Source organism: Pollachius pollachius (genome assembly GCF_949987615.1).
Source record: "Pollachius pollachius genome assembly, chromosome: 5".
NCBI classification, from domain to species: domain Eukaryota; kingdom Metazoa; phylum Chordata; class Actinopteri; order Gadiformes; family Gadidae; genus Pollachius; species Pollachius pollachius.
In genome coordinates this window covers 21,760,875-21,778,520 of record NC_136938.1, presented here as the reverse complement: position 1 = coordinate 21,778,520, position 17,646 = coordinate 21,760,875, and the positions used below count along the sequence as shown (strand labels likewise).

The window sequence follows — 17,646 nt, the reverse complement described above, 5'->3', positions numbered from 1 at the left end:
GTAACGTTTGGAGATTGTGTTTTGTAAAGACAATAAAAGGAGTGATCAATTTAATGCAAATTGTGAAATAGACATATACATTAGGCCTATATCTTATTAAATGGAGTGGAGGTGAAATAAATGACAACACGGACAGTGTGCAAGCAAAGTGACTTACTGGGTAGGATAATAGTGACAAATAAGCCTCTTATTAATACATTTAAATGCAAGACTTGTAAACGGCCTGCAGACATTGTGGATCCCGTAGTCGTAGTGTCTCCCTGTCTCCTGATAAGAAGATGCAAACTTTTATTGACTTGGCTATGAATAATAGGTTGTATTTTATTTGAATGTGCCACTGACATTTTGCTTTCATTCCTATATACAACTAGTATCATGATAATGATTATGAAAAAATAAAATAAAATGTATTTTCATCACATACTTGGTCATCAAGGTCATCGTGTTTTATGTATTGATTCTGAAATATAAATAAGGTACTGGTAGAAGAGGAGGGGACCAAATGGATCATTTCATGAGGAGGATGTCCCCTTTTTTTTATATCATTCAAAGAACGAATTTGTAATCTCTTCGAACATCTCATATTTAAATATTGTACCAGTTACTATGTAGATTGTATCAGATGACCGTTGGTGCAAATCAACATGAAATCAATTAAGCATTAACTTTTAGTATTTTGGACAGAAATATGGTTGGAAAAGCATCAATGGTTATGCGTCTCCTTCCTCCATCTTAGACACCTAAGAAACAATACAAAAATAAATGAGATCTTCAAATAGATATTAGTTTCGAAACCAAGGACTAAAGTATAATTATTAGTATAATTGAGCAAGATTCCTCTACCTGCTCATTATTGTAGAAAAAAAAGCAAAAAAAAAAAAGCAATGAAAGTGATGCAAAACAATAGCAAAAAACGATTCAGTTCCCGTTGAGTTCGATCCTACCTCGTCGTCAATGCAGCGGAACTGCAGGCTCCAGTGGGTGTTGTAGAGGAAGGGCCGGAGGTCGAAGCGGTTGTCGTCGGGGCTGTAGCTCTCGGCGTGGTAGGACGGTGTGATTGTGGTCATCTTGTGCCGGTTCACAGAGTACCTCCGGAAGAAGTGCTTCACGGTCACTGCAACCTACGAGACCGGAACGAACGTGTATGCAGAAGTAAGAGGTAGCTTAGCTTCCCCTTAGCCTACACAGGTTGTAAAGCAAGAACGTGTTCACATGAGAACCTTTAATTATTTTTAAATCACAGGGGAAGCATAGAGGAATGGGCATTGTGTTTGACTCATAGCTGAAGGGTACTTATTTTGATCCCCAATGTCTTGTATTTGCCTGTAGGCATTCTTGTCATAGATGCCAACTCCTACCTGCTCCTTAATGACAATGTATCTGGAATCACTGTAAGCCATGGATAAATGGCATGATGGCAATGAAGCACAACAACCAATGCATGGTTCCAATGTGGGCAGATGGAAGGTCAATGCGATGGGGTCAGTCAAAGTACGTTTGCGGAGCTGAATGCAAACTAATGCTGTAAGCCAGTTTATAACTTTTATCAGAGCACCAGCTCTCCTGACGTGTACAATTTATGATGCATCTAAACTAAATGGCTCATGGGAATGCAGCTGAAGCTGACAGTGGTATTATAATATTATTACACGATGTGCTACATTGATCTCATCCAGAAACAGTATCCCTCATCACTGTCAGTGTGTCTTTTTTTATTTCTTTGTCATTTAGCCTACGGAAAGGCCAGACTGAGGCAGGTAAAAGCTACAGCCATGGCACATTCTGATATATATTTTTATTATTATTTATTTATATGTATATTATTTTAACTATTTCTGAAGGTGTTTTAAGGAATGCCTTTTATTCTATGCTATGTAGATGACCCCTTGACGTGCCATGCGAAATTCCTTGGGAAAGAATAGCAGTAATAACACCAACAATAGCGACAAATCGGGTAAAATTATCCAATATGGCTTCAAAAGAAAACCGTTGCTTTAGCTCCGGTCAAAAAGAACAAATAGGATACCAGAACATGTAGGTAAACTCCAGGCCTCGGAAAGCGAGTGTCCCACCTGCGTGGGGCTCAGAGTCTCCCTCCAGGTGTGGATGAGCTTACAGAACATGCTGTACGGACCGCACTTGGAGATCTTTCTCAGCCGGCCCATCACAGACAGCTCCGCGTAGGTCATCCCCATGTCCGTCTGGGGGGGGGTGGGGGGAAGGAGGGGGTCAGAGGTCAGATGTTGGGAGCAAAAGATGGGTCATGGTGGTATGACAAGCGACGGAGAGGAGATTGGGGTAAAGTGTCGGACAAATGTAAAGAGTGAAAAAACGAGGACTGGGATTTTTGTAGAAAACCGGTAAAGGTCAGATGGGCAATTTCAATTAGAGAAGTCAAGGGAGAAACTGGAGGGTTTGGGTAGATCGGTAGGTTGAGCTACACTGGTTCTCTGAACTTAGCAAGAGTCATGTCGGATTAGACAAGTTGCAGCATACATTTGACGTGGATAATATGTACTTGGTGGCATAACAACTATTTTCACCATTATTTACTAAAAAGAGAAAAACTGTCTCAAGAGCAATGGGAACAAAAACATTATTTCCCATAATATCTGCTGATGTTGATTCAGGAATTAATTATGGGTTTGGTTTCCTGTAAGGCGGTTAAGCATTGCATCATCTTTCCGAGACACCTCTGTGATTACCTCATCAGTCTGCGACACCTGTCCCTCCATCAGGGGCTCCAGTTCGGCAGTTGGCGGGGCAGCCAGAATGCTACGGCCAAACAAAACAATGATGTCAGCCTCTAAAAGACTACAGGCAAATGGGATGACAAGCCAATACAAACTTTAATAAAAAAAACGATATGGAATACAAACACATATTGCCTTGAACCAACGATTGGTGCATTTACTCATGGTCCCCTAACAAAATGTTTGCTATGATTACATATTTAGAATGACCTATGAATGGGGAAAACATTTTCAGAAGAACTCTGCTAAAGCTAAACTGAAACGGTTTACATTCGTAATCTTTCATGAGCAGTAGCATTATTTGTATTATAAAAAAAATAATACAAGATAATGTAGATCCTCTATTTACTTCCCTTAATTGAATTCGCCTTAGATTCAAGAGTTATACTGATGGCATGAGATATGGTCCATACAGGAAGTTACAATAGATTGCGACGAGCAAGAGCAGGCATTGACACGTACGGCTCTTTTCAGTTCACACATAAAAGACCTGACAATGGCTCAGCATACCACGGAAAGAAAGACAGTGCTGTTTCCAGTTACAGGCAGCGTTTTGAAAAGTGAAACTGCAAAAGGATGAGAATAATGTATGCAGAAGACTCACCCTTGTTTCTCCTGATCCAAATTCTACTACTTTTCTGGTATCATTTATTATTTATTAATAGAATAAGGGGCACTGAAGGAACGATAACTTGGGATAAAGTGTGATAAATTCTAAAATTTTTGGTTTGTATCAAAAAGTTCACTTCATTCTCATAATTATGTATTTTATATTTTAAACGCATCATATTTGGACAGACACACACGTTACCCTCGGAGCGAGTGGAGCTGGAAGTGGTCGACGCAGTATTGAAGGAAGCTCTTCAGGTCTGTCTTGCTGATCCCTCCGATCGGGTTGATGTCAGCACTGGAACAGTCGTACTTTGTGAAGTACCCTGTCAGACTTAACACACACACACAAACATGGTCAGTATAAGAATACACAGCCAGTAGGAGAGAATAATGGAGTATGAAGAAGGATATTAGAGTGCAATACAAGCCGCGCTATAAGCCATTTGTAAGACCAGTCCTTCACAGAGACGTAATCATATTAGTTTCCCTCTTTAAATCTTTTCCTTATTTAAAACAATGTCACAATTTCCTTCTTATTTTAATAATAATAATTTATCGAATTTATATAGCGCTTTTCAAGGTACCCAAAGCGCTTTACATAGTGAGTTTGTGCATGTGTGTGTGGGGGGTATGACACCTCATTTCACTCTGTGACCTAATGCAAGTACCTCTCGTCTACATTGGCTGAGCCCAACACCAGCAGGCCCCCTGGCCGGCCCTGGGCCCAGAGACTCAGCTGGGCAAACAGGTAGGCCAGAACCATCCTGATACGGGCCTACAAACACGCACACACACACACACACACACACACACACACACACACACACATTATACGTGGCATGTTTTCTGCCAGTAACGCCTAGCACTGCTCTAGAGACAGTGCGAACAATGTGGTCGAACCTGGAAAATGTCTTCTCAAAGTGTGATAACGTTGTGTCATACCGAAGAAATGCACCATGTGAAAGACAGTAGCAAAGGAAATAATGAGAGCGAGAGAGAGAGATAGAGAGAGAGCGAGAGAGAGAGAGACAGAGAGCTAGTGCGAGAGAGAGAGAGCGAGCGAGCGAGCGAGCGAGTGAGAGAGTGAGAGAGCGCGTGAGAGAGAGAGCGAGAGAGAGCTAGTGCGAGAGAGAGCTAGCGCACGAGAGAGAGAGAGAGAGAGACAGAGAGAGCTAGCGCGAGAGAGAGAGAGAGAACGAGAGAGAGACAGAGAGAGAGAGCTAGAGAGAGAGAGATAGAGAGACCGAGAGAGAGAGAGAGCAAGAGAGAGATAGCGCGAGAGAGAGAGCGCAAGGCCAAGAGTGAGAGAGAATTCAAGTATGAAAAAACAAAAGACAGAGTATGCAAATACGAAATCAAATCAAGAGTGAGTCTAACAAACCTGAATATTCTGCAATGCAAGGTTCTCTCGGTCACTACCGCCATTGGCGCGAAACGAGGGCCATTTCCCTGTGACCATGGAGAAAATACCCAGCATGCCCTTCACCGCCAGCGCTATGTTGATAGTCATGTGTGTGCTGTAAAGACAAACATTGGACAGAAATTGAGGAATTGTTTTGATATTATTAGTGATATGGATCATTTGTATAATGTTTTGTTGGAAATTCTCTATGATAAAGAATACTTATAATTAAAGAAAGAAAGAATGTGAAAAAGAACAAAGGAGAAAAATATAAATATTGAAATAAAGAGGAAAAGAGTAAAGTTTACAAAGAAAGTCAGAGACAAAAGAGATCAATGACGTTGAAGGCTTGATAGTCACCTGCCGATCTGATTGGCCAGCTCCTTGGCCCTGTTGTGGGTGTCTTCTGAGGAGTTCTCGCTGTCCATGTAGCAGGTGGTGAAAACACGGCTGCACAGCTCTCTGGGTTCCTGGGGACGGTAGGACGGGTCGCACACCACTCGGCGCACGTCCTCCAGCACCTGGCTGTCTGAGGTGGACAAGACATTAGAGGGGTAAACATTTCAAAATAAATGCGCAGCATTCAGGTGAGGTGGTCGTCGCAAGCCGGGTTGAGTCAGATGCGTTTTGTTCTTTAGAATACCTGTTCACGTACCGGAGTCCAACAGAAACTCTACTCTATTAAGGGGGAGTTTAGCAGCCGATGTAACAATCAGTTTATAAGTATATATCATATTAATTGAATCCAGAAAAAAAACAACAACATAAAAGGTAAGCAAATGCTCGATTCAGGCCAGGTACTGGCTAGGGTGTTTGACAGATACCATGTTCGATTCCCCATTGTCTGAAGCATATCTGTATGCATCCTTGAGCACCAATCCTAACCCCCTACCCGTTTCTTTCTCACCTGTATCTGAATTCACCGTTAACACACTGAAGAAAATCCAAATGACTTAATAAATATATGCGTTCCCTTATATTAGTACTCACTGCCATCCTGGACTGCCCGGCAGACGAGAACACACATGGAGTAGACGATGCAGGCGGTGGATGAGCTGTCCACCCCCCCACTCAGGGGGACCAGGAAGCCAGCCTGGGACACAAGGCCACACATACATACTGAGCAGACTCTACTGTACTATATCTATATCTATGCATAGATCCCATTCCATGGACAATTTCACAGGTTGTCACACTAGTTGTGACCATTTAGTGAGTGAGTTTTAATATGTCTTACTCAATACAAAAATAACAGAGATTAAGGCTGTGAGTGACGAAATTTAGGATCAGTTGTGACAAGCATCATCAGAGCAAATTAAAAGTAGAATTAGTAGAATAGAAATCGGTCATATTGCTATCCTAAATGGTAATGGTAAACAGATTGCATTTAATAGCGCTTTTCAGACCATTGGCCACTAAGTGTGCTGTACAAATAATGGCTCACAATCACCCATTCAGACATTCATACACCAAAAGTGGTGTCAGCCATGCAAGGCAACAGCCAGCTCGTCGGTTGCCAGACAACCCTCACTTCCTCCTGGGACACCGAGTCTGGGATCGTTGTCAAAAGGATATTAAACCCTGATTGTTCAACTCTAGCTCAATAGGCCTTGTACATCACAATATCACATTGCACCACCACCAGTTTTGGAGCATTGGAATGCTAGTTATTATGTCAATTTGTATTGGGGAGAGAATTCTGTGTTTGAAACTGCCATGGCCATTCTTGTGAATGACATGGCAAAAAAAAGGTTTTCATCAGCTGACTATACGCATATTGATTTTGATTTAAGAGTACTACAATTTGAGTCCAATTTGAATATGACGTACAAGCCCTATAGACAGTTTCATTGAGTTCAGACTCTGGCCTCACCTGTCCACTTCTCCTGAGGTAGTCCCACAGCCAGCAGGCCGGACCGAGACTGGAAGACAAGTTACCAGCCAAAAAAGGATTAGGTTTATTAAATGATCACTATTAAAGATGGAAGCTCTTTCTGAACATCATTGCTTGCGTTGCAATAGGAAACATTACAAGGCAGTATGAGGCTGGCAGATCTAAATACAAGTATATCTCTATATTAAAGTTTATGTTTGAACAAGTATAACAAAATGCTTAGGTTTATAAGCAAGGGTAGGCTATTTATTGTGGAAGCATTGTCATCTTGTTGTCTTTACATACCGATAGCAATAAATTAGCCAAGACACATAAAATAAATCAGGTCTCTGTGGCTGTTGTTGGCCTGCAAGAGCCAATACATTCATTTCATTCAGCCAGAATGACTTCATTGGATGGACAACCGGTCTGTCTACCTACCTACCCGCCTAGCTGCGTGCACTCTGCCTGTTCATCCATTGTGCAGAACTGGGGCCTTACACAAGGCTAGGCAGACCTGTTGCTAAAGCCAGCGAGCTATTCATGTTTTGGGGTAGACATGAAGGGAAAGGTGATTTTTGTTTTTGGTTGGATACATTCAAAATCTAGCTTACTCTGGTTGGTTTCTAAAAGTTGTCTTATCTAGCTTTAATGAAAAAGAAAACATCTGAATTGCCACTTTGGACAAGGTAGGCATGGTAAGATAGAAACATATTCTGTGTTTGGCCCCCATTGGTGGAGTAGCCAGTGAAGGGGATACCTTATCTCTTCCTCCGGAGTGTGGAACTGCCACGTGATTGGTTGGTGGGTCGGAAGGCCGACTCCATCTCCGGACAAGCTGAAGTCCACCTTGACTCTGTGGCACGGTTTGCAGTCCAAGTCCTACAGCAGTGCATATAGAGACTGTATGTCATGCTGAACAAGACATGCCAGAGGCTAGAGTCAACCATGCTATTCTTGGTAGAGGTCATTAGGCAGGGCACTGTGACGGGTGTTAGCACTCATCTGTAAACAACTGCTTACCATGCAGAATATGTGCATACGAGACCTTGCACAAAGTCCCTTCAAACTCGATGGCGTTATATTGCATAATCAACACTGTATACTTCTGAGGTCAATTCAAGTAGAGTTGATTACTGGACAATTAATTGATACTGGATTGAATAACAAGTAATAACCGTCTATATCCCGTCTGCCCTGTCTTGGGGGCTTAAAGGTAAACTATGTAACATTGACAGTTTTTAAATGGTTAATGCTGTCCAAATATTTGAGAGTTATCTCTGCCCGCCCCATCTCCCAACACTCAAAGCTCACACGGGTTGCCATATTAAGGTCAATGAACAAAACTGACTGCAACTTAATATTTTTGAGGAGCACAATTATTCTGTTTTGACAATGACAAGCTGCCAGTATATTTTCCTTAGAGTTCCGTAGAGTAAAAAGTATGAAAAGACACCATCTGTTTATCTTTTAGTAAAGAGGGATCATCTTACAGAGATAGTAAAGACCAAAAAGTACTTGGATATGTGTATTTGTGTATAGTGTGTATTCAAAACACCTAGGACAGGTACCCTCTGTAATAACACACATTTTCTTTATTGTTTGTTTATCTTTAAATGTCAGGCTTCCACTCAGCTGCAACCACTCCTACACTAGGTGTGAGCAAAGAGCCCAAGAAGAAATGTTAAAGACAAGAGAATCTGGTGGGTGTGAGCCAAAACGTTTATCTCTTTTCCACAACCCGCTTGACAGTTCATCCTGTTTAAAACATGTCTTCCCTTATCAATGTCAACGCTGCAACAGAGGCCAAACCAGGGGCAGGTTGGCAGGGGGGTGGACATTATTGAGGAACTCACTAGGTGTGGCTGGCAGGTCTCTCCTCTGTAGCTACGCACATCCTCAAGGTCAAAGGTCGCAGTGACTACTTCCTGCAACACACAACAAAGCACCTTCCTTTAGGCAGCTTTAGCTTTTACCCCTAGATTGTGTGTGTTGAAATAAGGTTCATGGACAACTCCTTTTAGTGTTTAGGAACAATAATCTTGATGTTTGTACAATTTACATTTTTAATATTAAGATATTTTATATATTAAGTAGAATGGTAATGCATAGTATTTTCCAAACACAATTTAAAGAATGCTTCAAGAAAGAGTGAAATTGCAACACTGACTTGGTAAACTCAAAGTACTTGCACTCTGCTCCAAACAACACAGACATCAGGCCTGTGTGGTTGTTGGTTGGCTGTCAGATTACATTTCTGTCAGTGGAAATGTTAAATCGTGTCATGTTTGTTTGGACATTGTGCAAGCAACTTTAAAAATGGGATCAGTTTTGAGAAGTTCACGGAAAATATGACCTTGTCTTGAGGTAAAAATATGTCTGAGTTAAAAGCAATCCTGTTGTGACGCCCAAGATGCTTTAAACTAAACACTAGCTATCATTTTCCCATACCACGTCGTCCAGGGAGAACTGGGCCCCGCGTGCCACAATGTCTCCGTTGACGGCCAGCATGGCACAGCCGTCATAATACAGCCGGTCCCCGTCACAACCCTTCTGGTTAGCATACAGATAGATACCCCCGCTCTGAAGAAACAAAAACACACAAAAACAGTTATTGGACTAGATATCTATCACAATGGTTGCAGCTGAACCTAACAGTTAGGCCTTATTGAATCTCAAGTTGTCTAACATAGCTAAATCGTTCTTTGGTCTCAAATTAAACTGACTAGGCAAGACTTTCTGCCTTGTCTGATTCATTTGAGTAATTCATTGGTATGATTTGTTTTGGTATTGAAAATACACAAAACCCCCGAAGAACCCCTTGTCTAAAAAAAAAAATCACAATGTCACAAGTGGCGGTTTAACACTGCCCTCTAGTGGCTACTTGGTGGTTATCGCATGCAGTCAAGATAGTTATTTTTTGTTTGTGTATTGAATATTCACAGTACCTTGCGGGTCGCAGACTTGATGAGGTCGACTCTGGCGTCAGCCTTGCGTAACTCGTGGTGGCTTGCTGAGGAGTTAGTGATGATCTCCACTCCGTCCAGACTCATGTCTATATGAGGGCTGGACAGAGCACAGCAGCATGATTCCTATTAGATCTGTAGACAGACGCAACTGTACTGTTGTGTATGGGCTGAGTCAACATAGTGATCTTCATGCATTCATGTCAAACCACTTCAATACTAGGAAGAAAGGATGCACCGGGAACGATGTCAGACTATATTTTGTAAATGTCTAAATGTGACGCATTGTGTTCTGATAAAAACAAACATGGGGTCTAATGACTGTAATGACTTGACCAAATACTGGTTGTTAAAATCGCAGTCAATTCAAACACACTTTTACATGCTTAAAGAGGAAATGTTGGATGGAAGCATTGCAAACAATACCTCCTGGGGCTCCAGAGCTCAGCACATATCTCACTGCCGATGCATGTGTCTTTGGTGGAGAGGACGCAGTCACCAAACGGAACTGTGTCCTACAGGAACAAACACAACAGTGGAAGAGGTGGAGGACATTAGCCAATCATTTAGCATTTTCGCAGATTCAGATCCCTAATTTCCAGAAGTGTCATTGACGGTTTGGTGAGATTTAGAGACCCTGTTGTAGATTGCAAAATTAAATTGAGTTAAGCCATATGGGGATGGTTTGTGTCCAGGCGGTGAGATGTGGCTCTTTACCTGTCCTGTAACCTCCTGCAGCATCCTGGGTAGAAAGTACTCCTCTACTTGTCTAGAAAATAAGAAAAGGTTCTAATTAGTAATAGGGGTGGGAAATGATTTAGTAAAATATTTCACATTAGATGAATCCGATTTTGCTTGACTTGTTTTGGTGCATCAGGGTGATGCAGTTGAGAAACGGACCCTAACTAGTTTTGGTGTATCAAAGGGATGCAGTTGAGAAACGGACCCTAACTAGTTTTGGTGTATCAAAGGGATGCAGTTGAGAGACACACCTTAACTTTTTCCATGGTGAGAACCACCGCAGCTCCCTGTAGTTTCCGTTATTGGCCATCATCATTTTAGGCCTGATCAGCAGTATCTTTCTACAAAGAAAATAATCACACAAATACTATGAGCTGAAGCTGAACTGAATTGCAAATCAATGATGTGAATTAAAAAGTAAAATGAATGTGCAATATTCTTCCAGCCTTGATTATGTTTTAAAGAATTAAAGATCCTAGTCGTTAGATGTATCTCAACATAGATCAACTTTAACTTTAAACCTCTTTGGGATTGCACGCATTCATTTCCCGTGCCAACAAAGCTTGTTTGAATTTAAACAGGGAACACTATAGAATGAGCTGGTATACCTGTTGAGGAATAGGACTCGGCAGTTGTACCGCACATTATGATGCATGATGGGCCTAAAAAACACAAATATAAAACACGAAAACAATACAAATACTTAATACTTAATTTGGCAGTATTATGAGTCAGCTAGGCTTATTTTAAAAAGGTATTTGTAAAACCGTCCACTAATTTGTTTTATATTTGGTTTAGTGTTTTGCCAGTTACGGACATGCCCACATCACAGATGATGTCCTGGGTGCTTGGAGACTCCAGAAGCTTCTTGAGAACCTGGAAGCTGTGGAGCAACGTGTCGGACTCATAAAAGTGGTCTCCACAGCCATAACCACTACGAGAGAGAAAGGGAGACACACACAGCAACACACACACACACACAGTTATAACAATGGCACACTCAAAGCGAATAGTATTATCCTAGACCCCTACCAAAATGTATTCCAATAGGTTAGCTCAGTGGGTTAATATATATAATACCAAATTTTACCAGATTTCAAGCTCTGGTCCTAGCCTGTATTTTGCCCCACGTGACTTAGCAACGTCGATACCTAAGGAAAGAGAACATATGCAAGTGGTGCTGTTATATCAGACTGCTGCAGCGTGCAGGCATAGTGAAATAATCCTGCTGTGGTGGTGGAAGTTGCAGGAGCAAACGAATTCATAAAGCGCTGTTTAGAGTATGAACTTCGTTTGAACTTCTCCTATTGCAACTACGGGACTTACTTTTCAATATCCTCTCAAAGTTGCCGTCAAAGTCTAAAGCCCATTGATTTAATGAACAGGTAGCGAGGGTGACCTTCCGTCCCATCGCGTTTGTAGTTTACACACAGCCACACACACAACCATACGCACACTTCAGTTAGAAGTTATGACTTTGGAAATCTTAAAATGAATAGGTGCGTTATTAACTCATACATTCACCCTGCAAACACAACAGGGGACGTACTTCTTCCTTCACGTAACACGTCATTTAAAGACACAGACACAAATAACCTACTCAAGTTATTTAGGTGATGTTCAACATCTGTTAGACATAATACATATTTTATTACTAATACAGTGATAATGTACATGTTTTAGATCGAGCTTGTCCAATTTTTGAACTGACGCAATAAACATCAGTACTACGTATTGGTTTATATATTTTAGCACTAATAAGTAGCACTCATATATACTCTTTTTTTTCTGGTGATTGGTATTTATTATTAATAAACAACCTAACCAAGTGAGATATTTGACACACATCAAATAAATTATTTATCTTTTGTCATTATGAGTTCATCAGGCGCTGGTGGCTCCAGTTTCGGATAACCAATCAGATGCCTGAGTCTACTCTGAAGCCCGCCTTGCTGACACACCATTGGTTCTGTTATTTTACGTAATCGGGTTATGGGCGGAGTTTATACCGCGTTTTGCGACGCCCAATAAAACTACCTGGAAGGAAGGGGCAACAGCAGCTGTCTTCACGGTTGTGTAGCGGTAAGTGATATCCAACATTATTTACGTCTCATTACTAATCTAACTTAGATTGTCTTTATTAGCATGAATGTAAGAGTATAAACCATATCTAGGATGTAGAGCATCTCTTTGCAGCCAACAGGCTTTGAACAGGTTCTGTGCGATATTATTGGGTTATTACTTATTATTCAAGGTGGTATAAATGAATTGTCCAGTAATCAACTCTACTTGAGTTAACCTCAGAGTATACGATGTCCGTTATGCGATACAAAGCCTAACCCAGTAATTATGCATCAGTCTTTGTTTGGGCAGGAATCCATGGGTAAATATTTATGGTGGTACAATACATTTTGGAACTCGCAGATATCAGATATCTGTCCTTAATAAAGTCGTATGAATGCTGAATACTGTTAACGGACAGTCAATAGCAGAGCGAAGACTGTTTTATAACCCGTTATCCGATACACACACCGTGCAAATGTGTTTGATTTGTATCCCAGTGGATAGCAGATGCACTTTGATTCCCCATATCACCTTGGAACCTGCTACACGCTTTTCTCCTGAGACTAGACTCACCACTTAGACTCAGTTTACTCCAGGTCTCTTAAACCAAAGGAGAGAAGACAGTGACAACATTGTAGCATTCACAATACAAGTACTGTTTTGTTACTCCAAACAGTGGCTAAAATCAGCACCTTATCTCATTTCTCATTTCATAACATTCCTGACGCATGCATATTCCTCTGAATTCCTGACCACAGAGGAACGGTGCAGTGGCAATGGAAGCAACCAGGAGAAGAAACAAGGTGCACAGCAATGGGACGACGGCTGGAGAGAATGAGCCGAAGGCACAGTGGGGGAGAGCCTGGTAACATTACACATCTTTAATTTCCACACAATTTTGTCCACATTTGTTCTGCCGAGACAGTAATTTCATCCTGAAATCCTCTTTAACATAAATAATCAAAAATTGACCTCAAAGCGACTTTGTCCAGTACAGCTGTTCCCTTCCCTGTTTCAATTAGCAGACTCTTGTTTTCAATGTAACAGTAAATTAAAGTACAGTAGGCAGCAGTACAGTGGATTTCGAATTGATCCAACGCCCATCCCGCCCCTCCCTTAAGGCCTCTCTTCCAAGCCACTCCCCAAAAAACATGACTCAATAGCCTTAACAAAAGGTCTGTCTGGCCTTGTGGAAGACACAAGACAGACAGGTATGTCATCCAATTATTTAACTCCGGCCAAATGAAATGACAAGACCAGCCAGGGATACCAGATATCTTTCTATTTTTGTCAGAACATTTCATTTAGTGATTAGACTATCGGGAGACAATGAGAATTTCAACCAATATTATGAAAAATGCTTCTCACACCAATGGTCTACCCTAGCTTTAAGGAGCAGGTAGGTGGAGAAGGGCATCTTTCTCAATTATGACAGCGGGTATGCCATGGACATCGACGGGGATCGAACCCGGCACCTATTGACTTGAAGTCGACCGCCCCCAAAAAGAAACACTACGCTACACTCAACCAAAGCACCACCACTTTGAGAAGAGGGTCTTCTCCCCCACCCAGCCCGTCTCACTCTCTCTCTCTCCTCCACCCGCCACGCTGTCCGCAGGGAGGTGGACTGGTTCTCCTTGTCCAGCGTGATCGCCCTGCTGTGCTTCGCTCCCTTCATCGTGTACTTCTTCGTGATGGCGTGTGATCAGTACCAGTGCTCCGTCAGCCAGCCCCTGCTGGAGCTCTACAGCGGGGACACCACCCTGCTCTCCATCTGGGCCCGCTCCCCCTCTTTCACCTTGGGGGCCGCCAAGATCTACGCCATCTGGGTCGGCTTCCAGGTAAAAGGGGGAGGAGTTGAGAGGGAAGGGGTTTACATAAGGATATATAATATAATAAGATGTGTAATGCTAAATTCAAAACCATATAATTAAGGTTAGATTAGGCCACAAGGATAAATGAATACAACTCTTTTTTTTCCCCTGATTGTGTTTGTCCCTTAGCTGTTCCTGTACATGTGCGTCCCTGACATCACCCACAAGTTCATCCCTGGCTACGTTGGTGGGGTTCAGGAAGGATCTCGCACCCCTGCTGGTACTACGCACACGCACACACACTCACACACACACACACACACACACACACACACACACACTAACACATACACATGCACATACACACACACTCAGCATAGGTATAGGTAAAATAAATTGTACAAAATAAATCACGACTTTTGAGATTATTTTGACCGTTATATGACATGATTGAAAACAAATCTGTAACAAAGATGCAAATTAATTAATCAATTACATAGTACTGTCTAGTGTGTGTCCTTGTGCGTCTGTGTGTGTGTGTGTGTGTGTGTATGTTTTTGTTTTGATGAACTCCTCGGAAATACACGCAACCCTTCATCCTTGTGGTCTCTCTCTCTCCGTCTCTCTCTCTGTCAAGGTTTGATCAACAAGTATGAGATCAACGGTCTGCAGTGCTGGCTCATCACCCACGCCCTGTGGCTGGCCAACGCACACTATTTCCACTGGTTCTCCCCCACCATCATCTTTGACCACTGGATCCCACTGATGTGGTGCGCCAACATCCTGGGATACCTGGTGGCCTCCTTCGCCTTCGTCAAGGCCTACCTCTTCCCTACCAGCGCGGATGACTGGTGCGTGACAAGCATGAAGACGCCCACGCACTAGAGAGATAACCATATTTGCTGTTGAGGAAATGCAAGCTATACAAATGGATTCAGATAATTAACATATGCAGTTCCTCTATATGTGAATTATGAGTTGGCTAATTATATTAGACAATAAATAGGTAAGAGTCTGCGCTGATTCCCACACAGTTGGGTTACTATGCAGTTATCTTGCCTTTAACCCAAAGCATTTTATACATTGAATTCAGATGCATGAATCAGGTAGGGATGGGACTTTTTGGGGATCTAACCTGGTACCTTTCTGCTTTAGTTGAATCCCCCAGACACTACTGGATTATCCAGTAGTGTTTTGTTTGTTCGCATGCAGTTGTTACGGTCAGAGTTGTTCCGATGATGCAACATTTTGTAATATGAAACGTGGTAAATGATTCATTCAAGGAGAGAAAACATTTCAGCCATAATGTTCGCTATGGGTATCCCAGACCCAAACGTTAATATAATTCTGTACTCTCCTACAGCAAGTTCACAGGGAACGTCTTCTACAACTACATGATGGGCATCGAGTTCAACCCGCGCGTGGGCAAGTGGTTCGACTTCAAGCTGTTCTTCAACGGGCGGCCGGGCATCGTGGCGTGGACCCTCATCAACCTGTCCTACATGGCCAAGCAGCAGGAGCTCTATGGCCACGTCACCAACTCCATGATCCTGGTCAACGTGCTGCAGGTAGGGCCCAAGAACCACCCAAGCACCCCTCCATAGTGGATGTCCAGCTGCACTTCCCAACAACTCGAATGGGCAATTTTTGATTTGCTTATTTGTTTACGCAAAAAAAAAGATAAAAATACAATCGTCGAAAAGACTGGAAAATAACAAAACACATTTGCTTTATACAGTGTAACCCTGGGTTTGAACGAAGAAAAAATACGAAATACGAAAAAATTAAACACTTTAGTGGAGTCTAGTGTGTAGGTACTGATTTGCACAAACAAATAAGTACCACAACACAATGTTTATCCCCCTCAGGGCCTCTACGTGCTGGACTTCTTCTGGAACGAAGCGTGGTACCTGAAGACCATTGACATCTGTCACGACCACTTCGGCTGGTACCTGGGCTGGGGAGACTGTGTGTGGCTGCCGTACCTCTACACACTGCAGGTAATCAGCCACGCCCAAACACCTGAGACACGCACACACATGCACACCTGAGGCACACACACACACACACACACACATGCACACCTGAGACGCACGGGGCGTGCACCTCACAGACACACGCATACCTCTTATACACACATACCTCACATACTTACACAGGCAATCACACACACACACACACATACTTGAGACACACACACACCTCAAATGCACACACACATCTCAAATACACCCATGCTTAAACAGCCATGCACACACACAAACACACAGACAACCACACAGACCCACACACACACACACACACACATTATATAAATCCAGCGGATTATGTGTAAATATAATGCCCTCTCTCCCTCTCTCTCTCTCTCTCTCTCTCTCTCTCTGTCTCTCTCTGTCTCTCTCTGTCTCTCTCTCTCTCTCTCTCTCTCTCTCCCCCCCCCCCCACAGGGCCTCTACCTGGTGTACCACCCGGTGCAGCTGTCCACCCCCTACGCCTGCGCCGTGCTGGCGCTGGGCCTGGCGGGCTACTACATCTTCCGCTCCACCAACCACCAGAAGGACGTGTTCCGCCGCACCGAGGGCACCTGCTCCATCTGGGGCCGCCGCCCGCCCGCCTTCGTCGAGTGCTCGTACCGCTCGGCCGACGGCGGCGTCCACCGCAGCAAGCTGCTCACCTCGGGCTTCTGGGGCGTGGCGCGCCACTTCAACTACACGGGCGACCTGATGGGCTCGCTGGCGTACTGCGCGGCGTGCGGCGCGGGCCACCTGCTGCCCTACTTCTACGTGGTGTACATGACCATCCTGCTGGTGCACCGCTGCGTGCGCGACGAGCACCGCTGCAGCAGCAAGTACGGCGCCGGCTGGAAGCGCTACACCGACGCCGTGCCCTACCGCCTGCTGCCCGGCCTCTTCTGAGCTGATGGAGGGACGGGGACGGGGACGGGGACGGGGGACGGGGGTCTGTGTGTCAGAAGAAGCACTGCTGTAGTGGGCACGGATCTGATGGGATGGGCTGGTGTATGTGTGTACAGACACTCTGTGTGTGTATATACGTTGCCTAGCATGTGACTCGTCTGTCAGATTGTGTTGAGGGCTGATTTGATACACAAATGTGTGTTTTTGTGTCTGTGTGTGTGTGTATGTGTGTATATGTTTTGAGTGTTTGTGTCTGTGAGAGAGTGAGAGTGTGTGTGTGTGTGTGTGTGTGTGTGTGTGTGTGTGTGTGTGTGTGCGTGCGTGCCTGTGAGTAAATGACTGCATGTCCATAAAGATTCCATTCCATTCCTTCAGGAGACCCAACCAAAAGCTCCAGATTTGGGGGTTAAGGCTGAACCAAGTTTTTGTTTTCCTTTATGCCTTATGATCCGAGTTATTGGTCCTTACCGCTGGTTCCTCTAATAGGTTTAAAGGATTAATGCAGA

General features: G+C 43.3%; 2 protein-coding genes across 4 annotated transcripts; one reads left to right on the top strand and one right to left on the bottom strand.

The window, feature by feature from the left end:
* Positions 1 to 49: 49 nt before the first annotated feature.
* On the bottom strand, positions 50 to 11,867 carry nadsyn1 (NAD synthetase 1). 3 transcript variants are annotated; one of them, XM_079737390.1, is made up of 21 exons: positions 11,674 to 11,867; positions 11,438 to 11,498; positions 11,165 to 11,281; positions 10,956 to 11,009; positions 10,599 to 10,688; positions 10,324 to 10,375; positions 10,033 to 10,121; positions 9,589 to 9,706; positions 9,092 to 9,223; positions 8,497 to 8,568; positions 7,401 to 7,522; positions 6,641 to 6,689; positions 5,758 to 5,860; positions 5,128 to 5,296; positions 4,747 to 4,882; positions 4,034 to 4,140; positions 3,565 to 3,696; positions 2,706 to 2,775; positions 2,073 to 2,201; positions 945 to 1,121; positions 50 to 740 (listed from the first exon to the last, which is right to left on the bottom strand). In XM_079737390.1, exons 1-21 carry the CDS (start codon positions 11,756 to 11,758, stop codon positions 711 to 713), a joined length of 2,094 nt encoding a protein of 697 aa, XP_079593516.1. In that variant the 5' UTR covers positions 11,759 to 11,867; the 3' UTR covers positions 50 to 710. The 3 variants fall into 3 exon arrangements, 2 of the variants coding, with proteins under 2 accessions (XP_079593516.1, XP_079593517.1); XM_079737391.1 differs by lacking the exon at positions 11,674 to 11,867 and having other exon boundaries at positions 11,428 to 11,483; XR_013811898.1 differs by lacking the exons at positions 50 to 740; positions 945 to 1,121 and having other exon boundaries at positions 2,148 to 2,201; positions 3,560 to 3,696.
* Positions 11,868 to 12,393: 526 nt separating this feature from the next.
* On the top strand, positions 12,394 to 17,140 carry dhcr7 (7-dehydrocholesterol reductase; the record flags this gene model as incomplete). Its single annotated transcript, XM_079736040.1, has 8 exons — positions 12,394 to 12,429; positions 13,170 to 13,276; positions 14,030 to 14,252; positions 14,415 to 14,505; positions 14,863 to 15,076; positions 15,589 to 15,793; positions 16,094 to 16,225; positions 16,673 to 17,140. Exons 2-8 carry the CDS (start codon positions 13,188 to 13,190, stop codon positions 17,138 to 17,140), a joined length of 1,422 nt encoding a protein of 473 aa, XP_079592166.1. The 5' UTR covers positions 12,394 to 12,429; positions 13,170 to 13,187.
* Positions 17,141 to 17,646: the final 506 nt, after the last annotated feature.

Excerpts from the sequence above, each read along its gene's own strand:
- nadsyn1 (XM_079737390.1), bottom strand. The coding sequence starts at position 11,758 with ATGGGACGGAAGGTCACCCTCGCTACCTGTTCATTAAATCAATGGGCT. Across the intron at positions 10,376-10,598 it reads TCACCATGGAAAAAGTTAAG|ACAAGTAGAGGAGTACTTTC; the intron begins GTGTGTCTCTCA and ends CTTATTTTCTAG. Across the intron at positions 5,861-6,640 it reads ACCTCAGGAGAAGTGGACAG|GCTGGCTTCCTGGTCCCCCT; the intron begins GTGAGGCCAGAG and ends CTTGTGTCCCAG.